The sequence below is a fragment of the Platichthys flesus genome, chromosome 2, assembly GCF_949316205.1.
Source record: "Platichthys flesus chromosome 2, fPlaFle2.1, whole genome shotgun sequence".
Lineage (NCBI taxonomy): Eukaryota > Metazoa > Chordata > Actinopteri > Pleuronectiformes > Pleuronectidae > Platichthys > Platichthys flesus.
In genome coordinates, this window is record NC_084946.1 from 28495067 (window position 1) to 28515448 (window position 20382).

At 48.1% G+C, this 20382-nt stretch overlaps 1 protein-coding gene across 1 annotated transcript in view; it reads left to right on the forward strand.

Moving 5' to 3' along the window:
- The window catches only part of LOC133973261 (dedicator of cytokinesis protein 3-like), a 111137-nt gene that overhangs the window by 87442 nt on the left and 3313 nt on the right, over nt 1-20382 (forward strand). Inside the window, exons 18-53 of the mRNA XM_062411016.1 lie at nt 1-44; nt 697-794; nt 899-982; nt 1463-1563; nt 1822-1903; nt 2425-2595; nt 4381-4573; nt 4838-4965; nt 5335-5481; nt 7273-7371; nt 7805-7899; nt 8007-8082; nt 8949-9049; nt 9704-9762; nt 9908-10056; nt 10178-10263; nt 10973-10999; nt 11559-11654; nt 11884-11944; nt 12035-12128; nt 12218-12366; nt 12692-12778; nt 12965-13069; nt 13154-13295; nt 13431-13597; nt 14128-14214; nt 14876-15055; nt 15225-15308; nt 15973-16089; nt 16183-16292; nt 17429-17573; nt 17913-17994; nt 18116-18234; nt 18548-18635; nt 18755-18868; nt 19763-19848. The exon at nt 1-44 is cut by the window's left edge and continues 128 nt beyond it. Coding sequence (XP_062267000.1) covers nt 1-44; nt 697-794; nt 899-982; nt 1463-1563; nt 1822-1903; nt 2425-2595; nt 4381-4573; nt 4838-4965; nt 5335-5481; nt 7273-7371; nt 7805-7899; nt 8007-8082; nt 8949-9049; nt 9704-9762; nt 9908-10056; nt 10178-10263; nt 10973-10999; nt 11559-11654; nt 11884-11944; nt 12035-12128; nt 12218-12366; nt 12692-12778; nt 12965-13069; nt 13154-13295; nt 13431-13597; nt 14128-14214; nt 14876-15055; nt 15225-15308; nt 15973-16089; nt 16183-16292; nt 17429-17573; nt 17913-17994; nt 18116-18234; nt 18548-18635; nt 18755-18868; nt 19763-19848 — 3853 coding nt within the window. The remainder of the gene's footprint in view (nt 45-696; nt 795-898; nt 983-1462; nt 1564-1821; nt 1904-2424; nt 2596-4380; nt 4574-4837; nt 4966-5334; nt 5482-7272; nt 7372-7804; nt 7900-8006; nt 8083-8948; nt 9050-9703; nt 9763-9907; nt 10057-10177; nt 10264-10972; nt 11000-11558; nt 11655-11883; nt 11945-12034; nt 12129-12217; nt 12367-12691; nt 12779-12964; nt 13070-13153; nt 13296-13430; nt 13598-14127; nt 14215-14875; nt 15056-15224; nt 15309-15972; nt 16090-16182; nt 16293-17428; nt 17574-17912; nt 17995-18115; nt 18235-18547; nt 18636-18754; nt 18869-19762; nt 19849-20382) is intronic.

A 20382-nucleotide genomic window follows, 5' to 3' on the forward strand; every position in this document is an offset into this window, starting at 1 on the left:
CTGGATCTCCACCCAGCTGTCCTCCACCAAGCTCACCCAGAACGGTACCGAGCCAGCAGCCCCTGCACCAGCAACCATAACACACACAGAGACAATACAGAGGACAGAGGCGTGTTGTGTAGTGATGGTTGTGCAAGTTGAGTTTTATTTCACTGGAAATCGTTAGTTATTGTGTAGTTTGTGTTTCTCTTGTGAAGAAGCAGCAGGAGATGGTCTGGGTCCAACTCGATATCTCACAGGGACTCAACCTCACATTCTCCAGACATTTCACTCTATCTATCTGTCTTTCTATCTATTTATCTACCTTTCTATCTTTCTATCTATCTATCTCTCTTTATATCTCTCTTTATATCTATCTATCTATCTATCTATCTATCTATCTATCTTTCTATCTTTCTATCTCTCAATCTTTCTATCTTTCTATCTCTATATCTTTCTATCTTTCTATCTCTCTATCTTTCTATCTTTCTATCTTTCTATTTTTCTATCTTTCGAAATAAGAGAAAGTTCAATGCTATTATTTCTCACGCTGATGTTTTCCTTTAGTGATCTGTCAGTTCTGGAAAATGTCCGGTCAACTGGCTCGGACATTCTCCTTCTCACTCTCAGCTCCTCTGGAGAGCTACAGGCTAACGTCCTGACCTCATGTGTGAAAGTGTCTCGGTTGTGATGGTGGACACTGCTGTTGTGTTTCAGTGGACCTCCTGGCTCTGCTCAAGTGGAAGGCTCATCCCGACCGGGTCATGGACATCCTGGGCCGGCTGCGACACGTCAGTGGAGAGGAGATCGTCAAGGTGAGGTGTCGTCGGTCAGAAGATCCAGATAGAGATACAAGATGAACCCGACTCACTGGGTCTGTGTGTGTGTGTGTCTGTCTGTGTGTGTCTGTGTGTTACAGTTTCTACAAGACATTCTGGACACGTTGTTCTCCATCTTAGACGACAACACAGACAAGTATGGACCACTGGTGTTCCAGTCACTGGTAAGAGTGTGATAATGGAAGGGAGGGGGGAGGGAAGGAGGAAGGAAGGAAGGGAGGAAGGGAGGAAGGGAGGAAGGAAGGAAGGAAGGGAGGAAGGAAGGAAGGAAGGGAGGGAGGGAGGGAGGGAGGGAGAGAGGGAGGAAGGAAGGAAGTAAGGAAGGAAGGGAGGGAGGAGGAAGGGAGGAGGGAGGGAGGGAGGGAGGGAGGAAGGGAGGGAAGGAGGGAGGAAGGAAGAAGGAAGGCAGGGAGCAGGATGGGAGGGAGGGAGGGAGGGAGGGAGGGAGGGAAGGAGGAAGGAAGGAAGGAAGAAAGGAAGGAAGGAGGAAGGGAGGAGGAAGGAAGGAGGAAGGGAGGAGGAAGGGAGGGAGGGAGGGGGGGAGGGAGGGAGGGAGGGAGGAAGGAAGGGGAGGAAGGGAGCAGGAAAGGAGCAGGAAAGGAGGGAGGAAGGATGACTTGAATGAGTTCTGATCTTTCTCTCAGGTGTTCATCATCAACCTGCTCAGGGACAGTAAATACTTCCACTTCCGACCTGTGATGGACACGTACATTCAGAAACACTTTGCTGGAGCTCTGGCCTACAAGTGAGTGTTTCATCTTTCACACGTTTACTTGTCGAGCTTCAATGTTTCACGCAACACAACTTCCAAATGGAAACACAACCGGCTGAGATGCAGGAGGAACCAGATCTTCTTATTGAAACTTTTCTTTTTACTCACGTCCCCTGAAGGGCTCCTCAGCTCAGCCTCCAAGTGGCCAGGGAACAACTCAAGTTTAGCTTTGTTCTGTATTCCTAAATTGTGTCTAAGTGTGTGTTGTAAAGTGGTGCTGTGTTGTTCCAGGGAGCTGATCCGCTGTCTGAAGTGGTACATGGATCGCTCTGCAGAGGTGGTGAGACAGGACCACATCCAGGAGGCCATGAGGGTGAGAGGTTCAGAGGAATCCCAGTGAATCCCAGTTCACCTGGGGGTTTCGGTTAAAGTTCATCAACTGTGTCATCGGGTCAACGAGTTGTGTGTCTGTGTGTTGAGTTAAATACATGTTTATATCAGTTGTTGTTTCTCAGCAGCAGCGACAGCAGGTTCTGTCCATCACACCTTTAAAGATGAGCTGATTAGATCTCAGGGCTCAAAGGTTAAAGGTCACAGTGGAATATATAAAAGTAGTTTCATGTCTCAGCCGACCCGCGTGTGCTCATGAGAAATTGCTTTCATGATAATATGAGTTCACCGTGACCTTTGACCTTTGAGTACCAGCTCTGAAGGAATTCCTTCCAGCTGTTATTGAGATATCTTCTTCAAAGACCTGAAAACATGTTGACTCCGCCCCATTGAGACATAACAAGAATATAAGAAGATAAATCATATGTTTCAGTAAATATTGACATGTCATTAACATGTCTTTGTCTCTGTCTGTCTCTCTCTCACACGGTCGTCCCTCCTCAGGCTCTGGAGTATCTGTTCAAGTTCATCGTTCAGTCCAGGATCCTCTACTCTCGAGCCACGTGTGGGATGGAGGAGGAGCAGTTTCGAACCAGCATCCAGGAACTGTTCCAGTCCATCCGCTTCGTCCTCAGCCTGGACAGCCGCAACTCCGAGACCCTGATCTTCACACAGGTGAGAGAACACACACATACACACACACACACACACACACACCTTTCATTAAACCTGAAATGTCCCTGTGTCTCATTGTGTCCTGGTAGTTTAGACGGGACTCTTGTGTAAATGTATTTATAATTTAAAGGAGACGTGTTCTGTTCATCTTCAGGCAGATGATTGTGTGTAATGATTGTGTGTTATGATTGTGTGTTATGACAGTAGAAGGTGTACATGCTCTACCACAGGGAGCTCCTCTCTGTGCTGAACTGTGTTATTCTTATAAAACCTTAATATCACACGAGAAGAAAGACAAACATCCCGTGTCTCCTTTAAATCTGTCCCCGTGAGGACTGAGTGTCTTCATAGTGGCTCTTCCTCTTTAGCTGCTTTCTGATCCTCTGCTAGTTGCTTTAATCTGACTCTTGTCTCCTTCATGTGCCTCCTTCTACTTGTACCTCGGACCATTCCTTGCCTCCTTCCCTCACCTCCTCTTTCAATCTCCCACAATTCTTTGCTCCATCCTCCGGGTCCCTGTTACTCCTCCCTCAACCTCCACGCCCAGGCCCCACAGGGCTCGCTGCCTTGTCCCGGCTCAAACCAGGTCCCAGGTCCTGCTGCTCCTTTAGCGTTAGCCTGTGCCCTCGGTCAGTGCCCCCCCGCTGCCCCGGGACAGGCCCCCGGCAGCGGGGGGGGCGGCTGCGTTCAGGCCTGGAGCTCCAACGCTCTGCGGCCCTCGCCTCTGTCAGTAAGTAGACGTGTGTGGGGGGGGGGACACACCCCGTCCCCTGTGTGAAGCCCAGAGTCCTGTCCACCTGTCCTGCTGCTTGACAACCTCACACACACACACACACACACACTCACACACACACACACACACACACACACACACACTCACACACTCCTACACACACTCTCACACACTCACTCACTCACACACACACACTCACTCACTCACACTCATACACACACACACACACACTCACACACTCTCACACACAGGATTTGAACCTGCACATCTTACTGGTTTCACAGTCCTGTGACCAAAACACACCTCGTTCATTTTAAAATAGACAAATGGAAATAAAGAAGGACGACATGGTTACAGTGGGAATTTAAAACAAAAAGATTTAAATCACAAAATAGAGAAAATAAGTTTGACTATTTATCATGTTATAAGTTGTTTAATTATCACAAATCACACTGATGTGGAAGTATGGTTTTAATTTGTTATTTGATGATATAGAAACGTCATGAAAAGTGATTGACCTCTGATTGGTTGATTGAGTCAGACGGACCACGCCCACCACAGACGTGTCGTCCATCTTTATTCAGTCTGTGGTTCTAACCTCAGTCACAACCATCGACCTCCTCCGGCTCGGCCCTCAGTCACACTTCTGATCCGGGGTCTGATCCCATTGGTGTCTGTGCTGTGTGTTGAACTATGAATTAACTCCTCCCACTTCTCCCTCACAGTTCTTCTTCACCTCCAACACTCACTGAGATTCGGTTTCTAATCCACTAACGATTCACTGAATGACTTTTCCCTCCTTCTCTCTCCTGTGAGTCTGAACCAGTGAAAAGCTGAAATCGTGAAAATGAACTTCACTTCCTCGAATTTGAATTAAAAACCTTCTACACTTGTGAGAAGCTGATTGGCTGAGGGACCTGTGTGGTGAGATGTTCAGCTCTTCACTGAGTTCACGTCGACTGCGTTCTGCCTTCGTCTGTCACAGCCGCTCACTCTCTCCTCCTCTTCCTCTCCTCCTCCACCTCCTCCTCTCCTCCTCCTTCTCTCCTCAGGCCGCCCTGCTCAACTCGTTCCCGGCCATCTTCGACGAGCTGCTGCAGATGTTCACGGTGCAGGAGGTGGCGGAGTTTGTGCGCGGCACGCTGGGCAGCATGCCGTCCACCGTGCACATGGGACAGTCCATGGACGTGGTCAAGCTGCAGTCCATCGCCCGCACGGTGGACAGCCGGCTCTTCTCATTCCCAGGTACAGACTTCTCATTAATGGGCCTTAAGTATAGATGAGGCCAAATCATCTTGATCGCCCCCTGGTGGCTGGATGCACACGCTGATAAATATTATTCCTCTTATGAATCGTGCTAAAGATCTTCGTTCTAGTTTTTATGCATTCCATCTTGAAATGCAAATTTTGGGTTGTCGTAACAGCATATTTGCGTGTGTGTGTATGTGTGTGTGTGTGCGTGTGTGCCTGTGCTTGTTTGTGTGTGTGTGTGTGTGTGTGTGTCCTCAGAGTCTCGAAGGATCCTGCTGCCTGTGGTCCTGCATCACATCCATCTGCATCTGAGGCAGCAGAAAGAGCTGCTCATCTGCTCTGGAATACTCAGCTCTATATTCTCTATAATCAAGACCAGCTCACTGGTAACACACACACACTCACACACACACACACACACACACAAACACACACTCACACACACTCAGACATATACACACACGTACAAAAGTTCTTCCTCTCAATGTCTCAACAATTGTCCCGTTTTGAAAAGCTTGATGAAGATGTCGAGTCCTTCAAAAGGAATCGTCCTCTGTGAAAATGTCCGTCTCTCGTTGTGGGTGTGTTAGTTTTATGTCTTTGAGAGTCCTGCACGGGTGGTGACTTTAAACCGGGTTCCGCCCCCGTCCAGCAGGAGTCAGTCTCTTCACAGGAACAGTGTGTCTCACTCTCCTGTGTTTCATGTTTGTAACCACGCTGTCTGAGTCCGTCCTTGGTGTCCCTCTGGTCTCCAGGACACGTCCGTGCAGGAGGAGGTGGAGATGATGGTGGAGTCTCTGCTGGACGTCCTCCTGCAGAGCCTACTGTCCATCATGAGCAAGAGCCAATCGCAGGAGGCGGTAAGGGGTCAACGCTGCCCGCAGTGCACCGCGGAGATCACTGTTAGTAACTAACAATACGACTACTACTACTTCAACTACTACTACTACTAACCCTGTCTCCTGTCCCTCGTCCACCCTGCACCTGCCTGCTCCCCCATCCCAGCGCAGGGTTTTAACACCTGTTGATTTTCCCCTTTGTTTTTTCAGTTTAGCGTCCTCACGTCTAAAATCTGTCCTCACACCTGTCCTCAAACCTGTCCTCAAACCTGTCCTCAAACCTGTCCTAACACCTGTCTTCACACCTGTCCTCACACCTGTCCTTCATCCTGTCCTCACACCTGTCCTCAAACCTGTCCTCAAACCTGTCCTAACACCTGTCTTCACACCCCTCCTCACACCTGTCCTTCATCCTGTCCTAACACCCCTCCTCACACCTGTCCTCAAACCTGTCCTTCATCCTGTCCTCACACCTTCCTCACACCTGTCCTTCATCCTGTCCTCACACCTGTCCTCAAACCTGTTCTCAAACCTGTCCTCACACCTGTCCATCATCTGTCTTCACACCTGTTGTCAAACCTGTCCTAACACCCCTCCTCACACCTGTCCATCATCTGTCTTCACACCTGTCCTCACACCTGTCCTTCATCCTGTCCTCACCCCTGTCCTCAAACCTGTCCTCAAACCTGTTCTCAAACCTGTCCTAACACCTGTCCTCACACCTGTACTCACACCTGTCCCTCATCTGTCTTCACACCTGTCCTCACACCTGTCCTCACACCTGTCCTCACACCTGTCCTTCATCCTGTCCTCACCCCTGTCCTCAAACCTGTCCTCAAACCTGTTCTCAAACCTGTCCTAACACCCCTCCTCATCCCTGTCCTCACACCTGTCCTTCATCCTGTCCTCACACCTGTCCTTCATCCTGTCCTCACACCTGTCCTCAAACCTGTTCTCAAACCTGTGCTAACACCTGTCCCTCATCTGTCTTCACACCTGTCCTCGAACCCACCTACACACCTGTCCTCACACTTGTCCTTAATCCTGTCCTAACACCCCTCCTCCCGCCTGTCTACTCACCTGTCTTCACACGTGTCCTCAAACCTGTCCTCACATTCTCATTGTTCTTCTCATCAGACGTAACTCAGTCTTCGTCCTCCTCATCCTCGTCTCCTGGATGCCGCCTTGCACGCTTTTATCATTCTTATTAATACTGTGTATTCTGTGTATTATACTGTGTATTCTGTGTATTATACTGTGTATACTGTGTATTATACTGTGCTCCTTGTGTGTGTGTCTTAGTTCACCTGTAGATGTGTCATGTTGTGTTTCTGAGTCGGGTGCTCTTCTTTCTCAGCAGTTTCATTTTTAATATTTTTACATTTTAAAGACAGATTTGAATTTCTCTTCTTTCATATTTTAACTTTATTTAACATAACAACTACATCCTAACACATAGGTGATAGTTAAGAGTATATAGTATAATAATCTATATAATGTTAGGATTTCCTTAACATGGAGATCGAGGGCGAATGATGCGTCTCACACAGGGACTGTGAATAAAGATGGAGGACATGTCTCCTCCTGGTGCTGCTGCTGTGAAACATCCTTCAGAAATATTTATTTAACTTATACTATACTTTTAAAACTGTTTGATTAATGCCCCATACACGTCCATAGAGGAGGCAGGCTTTATGACGTGTACTGCAGCCAGCCACCAGGGGGCGACGTTGGCTTTACTTTTGGGAGCTGTGATGTTGGTTGGGTCAGTTTGAGAAAGAGCTTCATGTCTCTGGTGCTTCCATGTGATTGTCTCACGTGTCTGTCCCCTGCCCCCCCCCCCCCCCCCCACAGGGCGAGTACGTGTCCTGCCTCCTGTCCCTCCTCCGCCAGATGACCGACATCCACTTCCAGCGCCTGATGGAGAACTTCCAGAGCAAAGAGGAGCTGAAGGTGAAAGACTCTCATGACTGAAAAGTGAAGTGATTCAAAAGAGGCTGAGATACAGTAAACCTCTGATGAGATGAGAGGATGTAACATAATATACAGTATAAATAAATACAATGAGATATAAAACAAGTTGTAATATTTGATAATGTGATAAGATACAATAATATACAGTACAATATGATACAATACAATAATATACAGTAAAATATGATGAGATATAAAAACAGATAAAATAAGATGTACTATGATACAATAAGATAAGATATGGAAATATACAATACTATAAGATACAACGATAATAGACAATATGATATAATGTGATTTGAAACAGATTTGATATGAAATGATGCCATGAGATAAGATACGATAGATAGTATATAAATAAATCTGATGAGGGCTGAGGCTCAGGAAGGTTTTCTACACTTTCTGTCTTCAGGAGTTCCTGCTGAAGATTCTGTGTGTGTTCAGAAATCTGATGAAGCTCAGCATCTTCCCTCGGGACTGGAACATCATGAGACTCCTCACCAGCAAGTAAGACGCAGACATGGAGCTCCTGCCCCCCCGACAGCTTGGACACACATCTGACACTGTGTGTGTGTGTGTGTGTGTGTGTGTCTGTGTGTGTTCTCTCTCTGCAGCATCATCCTGACCACGGCTCAGTATTTGTCACCTGCGCTGCACAAGAACTTCACCGAAGCAGAGTTTGATTTTAAGGTGTGTGTGCGTGTGTGTGTGTGAGTGTGTTACTGTGTGTTTGTGTGTGTGTTTTAGTATGTCTGTGTGTGTATGTGTGTGTGTGTATCTGTGTGTGTGTGTGTGTGTGTGTGAGAGGCTCGGTCGTGGAAAAAAACCACAAACCAAACAGAAACTGAAAGTGACTGAAACCGACTCCAGTGTGTTAAATAATGTTTCCGGCGGTTTTAAAACCTTTTTTCTTCTTAATGTACTTTTGTTGTTTCGATATGATTCTTGTTGACCTTTGTTATAAAGAAGGATGTTTATTTATAATCCACATCTGCACTGTTCTGATGACAGTGTAAATACAACTATGAATTAAATTACGAAAGATAAACCCAGTAAATTCACAAAAAGAGAAGAAAAATATTCAATATGGTAAAAAAACATACATTTTCAAATTGTGTATGTGTGTGTGTATGTGTGTGTGTGTATCTGTGTGTGTGTGTGTGTGTGTGTGCCTTTGTGTGAGAGGCTCGGTCGTGGAAGAAAACTACAAACCAAACAGAAACTGTGAAAGTGACTAAAACCGACTCCAGTGTGTTAAATAATGTTTCCGGCGGTTTTAAAACCTTTTTTCTTCTTAATGTACTTTTGTTGTTTCGATATGATTCTTGTTCATCTTTGTTATAAAGAAGGATGTTTATTTATAATCCACATCTGCACTGTTCTGATGACAGTGTAAATACAACTATGAATTAAACTACAAGATATAAACCCAGTAAATTCACAAAAAGAGAAGAAAAATATTCAATATGGAAAAAAAACATACATTTTCAATTTGTCTGTATTTGTGTGTGTGTGTGTCTCTGTGTGTGTGTGTGTGTGTCTGTGTGTGTGTCCAGGTGTGGAACTCCTACTTCAGTTTGGCCGTGCTCTACATCAACCAGCCGAGTCTGCAGCTGGAGAACCTGAGTCCTGCCAAGAGGAAAAAGGTTTTAGACAAGTAAGTGGAGGAAACAGGAAGTAACTGTCACTTCACTGTGTCTCCATATTTCATGTTCATGTGTGGCATCAGTTACACAAAACATATGAACACTAAAACATTCCCTGATAGAGTTGAAAGGAGAAAAGTAACCCCCTGGAAATATTTATTTAAATTCACAAACTCTGGATCTTCATCTGGTTCTGCAGCAAATTTCAGTGAATGTTTTTAACGTCTATTTTCTTTATTTCCTTAAAACACATTAATATTAATAACAATCACAACTTTATGTCTATAGCACCTTTTAAACACAGTTACATAGTGCTTTGCTAGTTCAAGTGAACTTATGACCTGAGCCCCACAGGCAGGAGGCCGAGTGGTGACTGGTCCCAATGGGCGACAGAAGAATTTCACTTATTGTGAAAATCAGGATAATTAGACCAAAAATGACCTGAACCAGAGAAACTTTAAAACACCAGATGATAAACTTGTTCAGTTAGATTCTACAAGTTTGTTTGTTTTATTATGTGAATAATCCCATTAAAACAAAGGGGGCGGGGGGGGGGGGGTGACCTGGAGTTGTGTGTTTGTTCAGTTTAGTCTCAGTCAGGACACTCAGGTTTGAATATGTCCTCAGTCCCCTGTAGTAAGGACTTGTTCCCTCTGCCTGTGCAGGTACGGGGACATGAGGGTGATGATGACCTACGAGCTGTTCAGCATGTGGCAGAACCTGGGTGAGATCCCACAGCCTGCAGGACGTCCTCCTCTGGGACGTCTCTCTGCTCCTCCAGCGACCTGTGCATTGCTTCCATTTCCCTCCTGGTGTTGGGTTCATTGTGTACTGGTTGACTGAGTGAAGTGTGTGTGCTCCGGCTGCAGGTGAGAATAAGATCCACTTCATCCCCGGTATGATCGGCCCGTTCCTGGGAGTGACGCTGGTTCCTCAGGTGGAGGTGAGGAACATCATGATCCCCATCTTCCACGACATGATGGACTGGGAGCAACGCAAGAACGGAAACTTCAAGCAGGTAAACGCACACACACACACACACACACACACACACACACACACGTGATGACCTGCAGATGAAGAAGCCCTGATGGTTTGTGTTGTTTGTGTGTGTCTGTGTGTTGTGTGTCTGTGTGCAGGTGGAGGCTGAACTGATCGATAAACTGGACAGTTTGGTTTCTGAAGGGAAAGGAGACGAGAACTACAGAGAACTCTTCAGTTTGCTGTGAGGAGCCGAGCGTCTCACTGTCTCTCTGTCTCTCACCTCCGTCTCACTGTGTCTTTGAATCCTTCTCTGTCTCTCACCTTCGTCTCTGTCTCTTTGAATCTGTCTCTGTCTCTTTGAATCCTTCTCTGTCTCTCACCTTCGTCTCTGTCTCTTTGAATCTGTCTCTGTCTCTTTGAATCCATCTCTGTCTCTTTCAATCCGTCCCTCCGTCTCTGTCTCTTTGAATCCGTCTCTGTCTCTTTGAATCCGTCCCTCTGTCTCTTTGAATCCGTCTCTGTCTCTTTGAATCCGTCTCTGTCTCTTTGAATCCGTCTCTGTCTCTTTGAATCCTTCTCTGTCTCTCACCTTCGTCTCTGTCTCTTTGAATCTGTCTCTGTCTCTTTGAATCCATCTCTGTCTCTTTCAATCCGTCCCTCCGTCTCTGTCTCTTTGAATCCGTCTCTGTCTCTTTGAATCCGTCCCTCTGTCTCTTTGAATCCGTCTCTGTCTCTTTGAATCCGTCTCTGTCTCTTTGAATCCGTCCCTCTGTCTCTTTGAATCCGTCTCTGTCTCTTTGAATCCGTCTCTCTGTCTCTTTGAATCCGTCTCTGTCTCTTTGAATCCGTCTCTCTGTCTCTTTGAATCCGTGTCTCCTTGTTGACGCTCATTAACTCTTCTGCTCTAACACTCTCTGGTGTGTTTGCTTTGCTCTGTGCTGCGGGACTAGAACCCAGCTGTTTGGGCCCTACCCCAGGTACGACACCACTGACACACAGGAACACACACCAGGTTTCACATGTTGTAGGAAATCATTATTTCAATACACAACGTCCACGAACGTCACAACCCGAACACAATGGAGTTCCAACACGTGGAAACCAAGTTTTCTCTCTGCTGAAAGTCCAGCTTCTTATTTAGTTAAAGTAAGATTTTGTAAAGTCCAGCAGACGAGCGATGAACTGAACTAGGAGATAAAGGATCGAGTGATTCAATGGATTTAAAGGTTTATGATACAGATGTGAAAACAGATGTTCCCTGTTTATATCTTAAATGATCTGTTTGCACATGTGAGATGTTTTTAGGGAAGTTGAGGCTTGTTTCCTCGTGAGCTCATTAAAGTTATTTTCTGCTGTTCATCTTTAACCTCACTGATGTTCTCTCCTCCCCCTGAGCTCCAGTTTAGTGTAATGAAAGTTTAAAGTCTTTGCTTTGTTTTCATTTCACTCAGTTTCGGTGGAAAGTGTAAAAACAAGTGGACGCTCACTGTGTTCAGATCCCGACTCTGTTTCATTTACGTCTGTTTTTCCTCAAAGTCTGTTGGAGAAGATCGAGCAGGAGACGTGGAGAGAGACGGGCGTGTCCTTCGTCACGTCCGTCACACGGCTGATGGAGCGACTGCTGGACTACAGGTGACACACACACACACACACACACACACACACACACACACACACACACACACACACAGAATAATAATTACTAAAACTACAGCCAGAGTCAAACTAAAGCTCCTTATGGAGGCCGAGCATTTCATTTCCCGTCCAGGAGGCTTCTTCAGCTCAGTTTGCAGATTTGCATCTTGTGGCCACGAGTCCTGTTTTGTCCAAATGTCCCCTGAGGTTCTTCTCTTGTCTTCAGGGACTGTATGAAGGGAGACGAGACGGAGAACAAGAAGATCGGCTGCACCGTCAACCTGCTGGTAAGATCGAGTCTCCATCAGGTTTACAAAGTTTGATTTTAAAAAGAGGAACACATGGAAGTGAGATTGTGTGTCTGTGCTTTGTGTCAGAACTTCTACAAGTCAGAGATCAACAAGGAGGAGATGTACATCCGCTACATCCACAAGCTGTGTGATATGCATCTGCAGGCTGAGAACTTCACCGGTACAGCACGCACAAAGACACGCACACACACACACTGTGTAGAGGGTTTATGACGGTTGTCGTTGTGCACGGTGGTTGTGTGTCCACAGAGGCTGCGTTCACTCTGCTGTTGTACTGGGAGCTGCTGCACTGGGACGAGCGACCACTGAAAGAGTTCCTGCATTACTCTGCTCAGACCGAGTGGCACCGCAAAGAGGCGCTGTGCCGCAAGGTCATCCACTACTTCAACAAGGGAAAGGTGCACACAGACACACACACACACACAGACACACACACACTCACACACACACGCACACGCACACACACACACACACACGCACACGCACACGCACACGCACACACAGACACACACACACACACAGACACACACAGACACACTCACACACACACACACACGCACACGCACACGCACACACACAATGGAGTCCTAAATATAGCTGAGCATGTTTTTTTCATTTTTTAGAGCAGGGGCAGTAATGGAACAAAATACAGTGAACGCCCTTTGTTGTTTGAAATCCCACTAATGAAATCCATGTGTGTGTGTGTGTGTGTGTGTGCTCCAGTGCTGGGAGTATGGGATCCCTCTTTGCAGGGAGCTGGCCTTCCAGTATGAATCTCTGTACGACTACCAGAGTCTGAGCTGGATACGGGTGAGGGGCAGCAGCACACATCACAAACCAGTGACTCACAAACCAGTGACTCACCAACACAACACGGCTCCTGTTATCATAGCGATTAGAGAATGTCTCTGAAAACCACTTCCTGATGTATTTTTGAATCAATGACCCATTTGTGTGTGTGTGTGTCTGTGTGTGTGTGTGTGTGTGTGTGTGTAGAAAATGGAAGCTGCGTATTACGACAACATTATGGAGCAGCAGCGTCTGGAGCCAGAGTTCTTCCGGGTGGGATTCTACGGCAGGAAGTTCCCCTTCTTCCTCAGAGTGAGTTCGATGTTTGATTTTTATTTATGTTTATCGTCTGAAAGGTGTTTTCCTCAAATGATCATTTGACTTTGATCTTTCCAGAACAAAGAGTTTGTGTGTCGGGGTCATGACTACGAAAGGTTAGAGGCCTTCCAGCAAAGGATGCTGGGAGAATTCCCACAAGCCATTGCGATGCAGCATCCCAATCAGCCGGACGAGGCGATCCTTCAGTGTGACGCTCAGTGTATCCTTCAGGAGTCAGGAGAACGTGTGAGAGTGTGAGACCGTCTCATTTGAATATGAGTGTTTCCTGCAGCTTCTATGGAAGTTCGTTTTTATGCGTTTCTACGTCGGCTCTTTAACTCCCCCCCCCCCTCAGACCTCCAGATCTACGCGGTGACCCCGGTGCCAGACGGCGTCACCGTGCTGCAGATGGACCGGGTCCCGGACCGCATCAAGAGCTTCTACCGGGTCAACAACGTGCGGCGGTTCCGTTACGACCGGCCGTTCCACAAAGGATCCAAAGACCGAGACAACGAGTTCAAGGTGAGACGGAGACACGTCCTCAGGCTGCAGGTCTCTGCTGGACGTCTTCATGTCCCGTTGACTTGTGGATTCACATTTTACTGAATGTTTCCAACAAACCCTGAGAAATCAGTTTTATTACAAACCAAAACGAGACGGTTCCGGTCTAAAGAGGATTTCAGTCCCCAGCTCATCCTGTCCTTATCGGAGTCTCCGGCACCTTGAAAACGGTTTGTTAGTGAAGCACAATGCATGCTGGGATATGTTGGGCCGGGAGGGATCCACCTGATGGAGCCTCAGCTTCTCAGGGACGTTTTAAAGGAGCCTTTGAAAGTAGTCTGGGAGGTCTGCATCCATGTCCATCTTTATATAAACAAAGGTTTGATGGTTTGAACCCGGAACCTTCCTGCTGTGAGGGGACAGTGAGGTGCTAACCACTGCACCACTGTGCCACCCAGTCAATCCCCTTGTGGTGGTTTTCATTTATCATTTTCAAGAAGCTCCGAGCTGCTGATGTTCAGAGCAAACGTTCTGGATCCTCTGTGTTCCAGAGTCTCTGGATCGAGAGGACCACCCTGATCCTCACGCACCCTCTGCCCGGGATCTCTCGCTGGTTCGAGGTGGAGAAGCGAGAGCTGGTGAGTGAACTGAAAAATGTCATGGACAGTAGATACACTAAAAAATAAACCACAAGCTTCCTGCTGCCAGTCTGTAAACTACACTGGTAAACCCCCTGAAGCGTGTGAGGCGAGGTGTTTCAGGTTCAACCTCAGGATGTGGTGAAGAAAGAAAGAAGTAGAACTATGTGAAATGATTTGTGATGAAACCGCAAAGAGAAAATTCACACAAAGAATGAAACGTGTATAATGTCAGATGTCAGAAAAGCATCTGCCAAAGAAGCAACAGTCAATAAATTCAATCACGCTCATAAAAACCTAAATATGGATCATCAAGATTCATTAATATTCTCCCAGAAAACGTCCTTTCTCACAATGTTAATGAAAGAGATCAAAATCCCTGGATCCAGATCTGCGTCATAATTCAATGGGTTCTATTCAAAATGAACATCGGGCCCATCATCATCAGGATCTTTAGAAGCAGATCAAATCTCTGCTTGAGAAATTAGTCTTTTGAGATCTTAGATGCTCTGAGGAACGTCTGCAGAACCGGTTCCGGACTTTCTCCAGATACATTATATATATATTATAATATTTGTCAGGTTGCCTGTCAGTGAGGCAGCACAGTCGTGTTCCCCTGTGGAGTGAGTTCATGGTGAGAACGTGAATCCTTCTCTTCCAGGTGGAGGTGAGTCCGTTGGAAAACGCCGTCTCTGTGGTGGAGAACAAGAACCAGGAGCTGAGGACTCTGATCAGCCAGTACCAGCACAAGCAGCTGCACGGGAACATCAACCTGCTCAGCATGACCCTGAACGGGGTCATCGACGCCGCGGTCAACGGAGGCATCGCCCGGTACCAAGAGGTCGGACATGTTAGATCTCCATAAAGCTCCTCTGATCATCACTGAACTTCTCCACACATCACAGATAGCATTAGCACAGGGCTAAGTGATGCTGTCTCATGATGACAACATATCATACCTGAGTATTTAAGATGCAGGACTTTCATCAGACCCTTTTGTTTGTGACCAGGCCTTCTTTGATAAGGAATACATCAGCAGCCACCCTGAGGACACGGAGAAGATCACGCAGATCAAAGACCTGATGCAGGAGCAGGTGAGGCCTCGGGCTCCGCTTCAGTCTCCTCCTCCCTCTGCTTCAGGCTCCTCCTCCCTCTGCTTCAGTCTCCTCCTCCCTCTGCTCCAGTCTCCTCCTCCCTCTGCTTCAGTCTCCTCCTCCCTCTGCTTCAGTCTCCTCCTCCCTCTGCTCCAGTCTCCTCCTCCCTCTGCTCCAGTCTCCTCCTCCCTCTGCTCCAGTCTCCTCCTCCCTCTGCTTCAGTCTCCTCCTCCCTCTGCTCCAGTCTCCTCCTCCCTCTGCTCCAGTCTCCTCCTCCCTCTGCTTCAGTCTCCTCCTCCCTCTGCTCCAGTCTCCTCCTCCCTCTGCTCCAGTCTCCTCCTCCCTCTGCTCCAGTCTCCTCCTCCCTCTGCTCCAGTCTCCTCATCCCTCTGCTTCAGTCTCCTCCTCCCTCTCTGACATGGGGCAGGAAGTGCAGCCATATATGGTTTTATTGGGACATTAATTCTGCTAAAACTCAGACTCTCTGCAGACAGAAGCTGTGGATGTTCAAATGAACGTAGAAAAAGAATCCAACATGATCTTTTATGAGGCCCAGTGGTTCATCCTCACACTTTAGTGGATGAGCAAACTGTTTATATGTTGGGCAGAGGAGAGGATATGAACTCTGAACACGGTTCTTCATGGTTCTTCATGTGTCCCTCAGGTTCACATCCTGGGAGTCGGCCTGGCGGTGCACGAGAAGCTGGTGCACCCGGAGATGCGTCCGCTGCACAAGAAGCTGATCGATCAGTTCCAGATGATGAGGAGCAGCCTCTGTCACGTGAGTGCACGCAGCCTCCAGCGGCGGGCTGCTCCGTCCTGATTGGTCGAGCGGGTTGAATAATCAGAGCAGTGTTTCTATGTGGCCCTGCAGGGACTTCCTGGTTTGGACAAGGTGGTCTCAGGAGCCAACACCTCCAGAGGGATCCTGGCCTCACACAGCCCCCTGAGCCCCGAGAGCTTCAAGCTCATGCACCGGCACAGGTCAGCCCCCCCCCACACACACACACACACACACACACACTGCTTCATACTCATCCACTCACAGTGTCACATGTTCTCACACTTTCTCTCTTCATGTGTCTTTGTGACCCTGGTTCCATCTCATTGACGACCTCTGCTTCTGTAACACACTGACCTTCACCTCCTCCTCCTCTTCCTCACTTCATCTCTGCGTCTTCTACTCGACTGGAATCATCACATGTTCTGAAATTCTTCCATTTTTCTCTCTTCCTCTTCCCATCATGCCGCCCTGCGTCTCTCTCCCTCCACCAAATCACCAAAACGCATGTTGTGTTGCTGTTGTGCGTTTTCTTTTTGAATGCACTCTGCACGGCTCCTCGCTTGTTCCTTCCTCTCCTCCCTCCTTCCTCTCCTCTTCTCCCTCCTCCCTCCTCCCTCCTTCCTCTCCTCGTATCTCTCCTCCCTCCTTCCCCTCCTCTTCTCCCTCCTTCCTCTTCCCTCCTTCCTCTTCCCTCCTCTTCTCCCTCTTCCCTCCTCTTCTCCCTCTTCCCTCCTCTTCTCCCTCCTTCCTCTTCCATCCTGTTCTCCCTCCTCCCTCCTCTTGTCTCTCCTTCCTCTCCTCTTCTCCCTCCTCCCTCCTTCCTCTCCTCGTCTCCCTCCTCCCTCCTTCCCCTCCTCTTCTCCCTCCTTCCTCTTCCCTCCTTTTCTCCCTCCTTCCTCTTCCCTCCTCTTCTCCCTCTTCCCTCCTCTTCTCCCTCTTCCCTCCTCTTCTCCCTCCTTCCTCTTCCTCATCTTTTCCCTCCTTCCCCTCCTCTTCTCCCTCCTTCCCCTCCTCTTCTCCCTCCTTCCTCTTCCATCCTGTTCTCCCTCTTCCCTCCTCTTCTCCCTCCTTCCTCTACCTCATCTTCTCCCTCCTTCCTCTCCTCTTCTCCCTCCTCCCTCCTTCCTCTCCTCTTCTCCCTCCTCCCTCCTTCCCCTCCTCTTCTCCCTCCTTCCTCTTCCCTCTCCTCCTCCCTCCTTCCTCTCCTCTCCTCTTCTCCCTCCTCCCTCCTCCCTCCTTCCTCTCCTCGTATCTCTCCTCCCTCCTTCCCCTCCTCTTCTCCCTCCTTCCTCTCCTCCTCCCACTTCCCCATCTCTCCTTGGTTGCACCCTCCCAGCCCCATAGCTGTTTTGACTCCAGTGCGCAACTCCTCCTCCTCTCTCTCCTCCCACACCTCCAGTGAGATGGGGAACGTTGGGAACCTGCTGATCCTGGCTGATGGGATGGTGGTGGAGCACCCGGAGGACTTCTACCGGATGCAGGTGAGTCCATGTCCGCTCTGTCAGAAGCCTCTTGGATTGAACAGATGGAAATTCATGGGTCAAAGGTCACGGTGACCTTGAAGAAAACCTGTTTCTGCCTCTGAAGAAGAACTTTTAAAGATGGTGCACATGTTTAACTTGGACTCACACACTGATAAGAGTTCAGTTAAGGTCAAAGGTCACAGTGATCTCATATTATTGTGAATGCACCATTACTTAAGGTGACATCATGAAGAATAACTATCATGTGATATGAAATGAATAGAGATCATATTGTTTGAAGGGGACACACAGTGTATCTCTCTTTTCACTTAATCAATTCGTGTTTCTCCTTCGCAGGCAAGCCCCTCCTCCTCTAGCCTTAGCTCCACCCACTCTGCGCCCTCTCAGATGATCCACTCCGCCCCCTCCACCATCAGAGGTGAGCAGCCCGCTGTGCCTCAGTGCCGCCCACGAGCACCGCGTGGAGGAGTGTTTGATGAGTCTCAGTTTGTCAGACACTAGGTTGTGTTGACCCCTCCCCCCTGTGTGTCCTCCTGCAGTGGGTTCTCCTTCTCTGCCGGACAAGTACAGACACAACAGGGAGATGCTGATGCTGCTGCCGCCGCACAGGGAGCGGCCGAGCAGCGCCATGTACACCAACATCACAGAGAACGGCCAGGTACTGGACCCAGCAGCTCCTCATGACAGGAGGTGGAAGGGTCACACAAAACATGATGTGTTTACACTCGATCCATCGGTCGGACGCACACGTGTCCACACAACAAAGATGGATTCAAGTGTGATATGTGATTAACAGAAGAGAAGCTGAAGCTTTAAACAAACATTAAATTCAAAAGTCAGGCCATCGAAAGCTGACAGGTCACAGGGAGGTCATATGAGTCTGGAGAACAAATGATTGTAGATGGAAACTTCACTGATTGGCTGGTTCTCTCTCTCTCTCTCTCTCTCTCTGTCTCTCTCTCTCTCTCCAGCCAGCGAACTTCCAGCGGGCGCTGTTCCATCAGGTGATTGGTCCGTGTAAACCCTGCAGCGACCCCAACCTCTCGGTGGCTGAGAAAGGTTCGAGCTCCAGCTGTCAATCACACCAGCACAAGATTCCATTCACAAGAAAGAAAACACTTCTTCACCTCCTTTCTCTCTCTCTCTTTCTCTCTCTCCTTCTTGTCCTCTCTCCTCAGTGCTCACCACCCCCAGTAGTTGGAGTTTGGACAGTGGAAGCAGAGATGCTCTCCCCTTCCTCTCTGCCCACGCTGGCATCGCACCTCCTGTTCCCCCCCGCAACCTGCCTCACGGTACGACACTGATGTGTGTGTGTGTGTGTGTGTGTGTGTGTCTGGTGTGTGTGTTACATGCATGGACTTGTGCCTGAATATTTCCTTTGCTTTATGAGTTCGGTTGTTCCTCCGACTGCAGGTAAACTCCTCTGTTTTGGATGTGCATGTTGTTTGTGTTGTTTGTGTTGTTTGTGTTGTTTGTGTTGTTTGTTATTTGGTAAGATCCACTCACATTTGGTGAGAACCAGTAATAAATAAAGTCTTCTGGAGGAAAAGGGCAAAAAGTGGACTGTAGTAAACACGAGGGAAGCAAACGATTGGCCGGTGAACCTGTCCGTCACTAATCAGCTAAAGGTCAGAGGTTAGCGTACCATTGTGTGTTTTCAGGGGCGGAGCTTGACGACAGGCCCAATAGGAGGGGGTGGGATTTAAAAGTGTAGCCTTGCTTTTCCAGGATTACCAACCCAAGCTTTAACGGACGGACACACTTTGTGTTTCTACGTCATCACTCAGATTTAAAGATGGACGACAGGAAGCAGAAGTAGACGTTAGATAAATGTTTGTGAAGATGTTTCTGTCGTTTCCACTCGTTCTTCTCTCTGAAGTTTGTTCACGTGTTTCTGATCAGTTTGGTTTGAATCAGTTATTTGATGATATGAAAACAGAGACGTCATGATTGACAGCTGAGACTCACTCCTGATTGGTTGAGTGCTCCCCCCCCCCACACACACACTCCTCCACCTCTGCTCTGACTCCTCCTCTTTAGTCCTCCTTCTGCAGCCTTCTTCCTCTCTCTCTCTCTCTCTTTCTCCTCCTTCTCTCTCCCTCCTCTTCCTCCTCCTCTTCCTCTCTGTTCTGAGCTGTGTGAGTGTGCCTCTCTCTCAGTCCGTCCTGCTGTGTCCCCCCCTGTAGGGCAACACCTGTCGATGCACTTTGACGCTTTCCACCACCAGGTCAGCGACCTCCCTCCAGCTCTCCCCGCGCGCTCCTTAAGAAAGGTACCCTCCTCCTCCTCCTCCTCCTCCTCCTCCTCCTCCTCTTCCTCACTCCTGCTGTCGGTCTGGATGCTTGTCTGTCTGTCCTTGTGTCCGTGTGCACTCCCCAAACAAAAGTGCATTTCCACGTGTGTATTTCTTTGTGTCCATTTTTGTGCGTTTGTGCCAGCATTGGGAAACTTCACGGCCGTTGTTTCCTTCTGCTGCTGCACAAAGACGTTTGATCTCAAATCAAACTGCAGATGAATCCATCATGTGAAAGTCTTTCTGAGCAGAATTCATTCAATGATCTCAGGTGTGGAGTTGAGAGGAAGTTGTGTCGTCTAGTTCCTGTGTGTCAGAGTAACAGAAGCAGGAAGTGGTCGAGCTCACGCCTCAAAGTGTTAAATAAAAAATCTGGATACGAAAGTGAGTTCTTCACCCAAATCTCATCCCTCAGCCAAGTCTCATGGGAATCTGTCCGGTAGAGCTGGTTTAGTGCTGCTGAAAAACAAACGTCCTTGGCAGAGGTCATCAGAGGTCATCAGAGGTCAACAG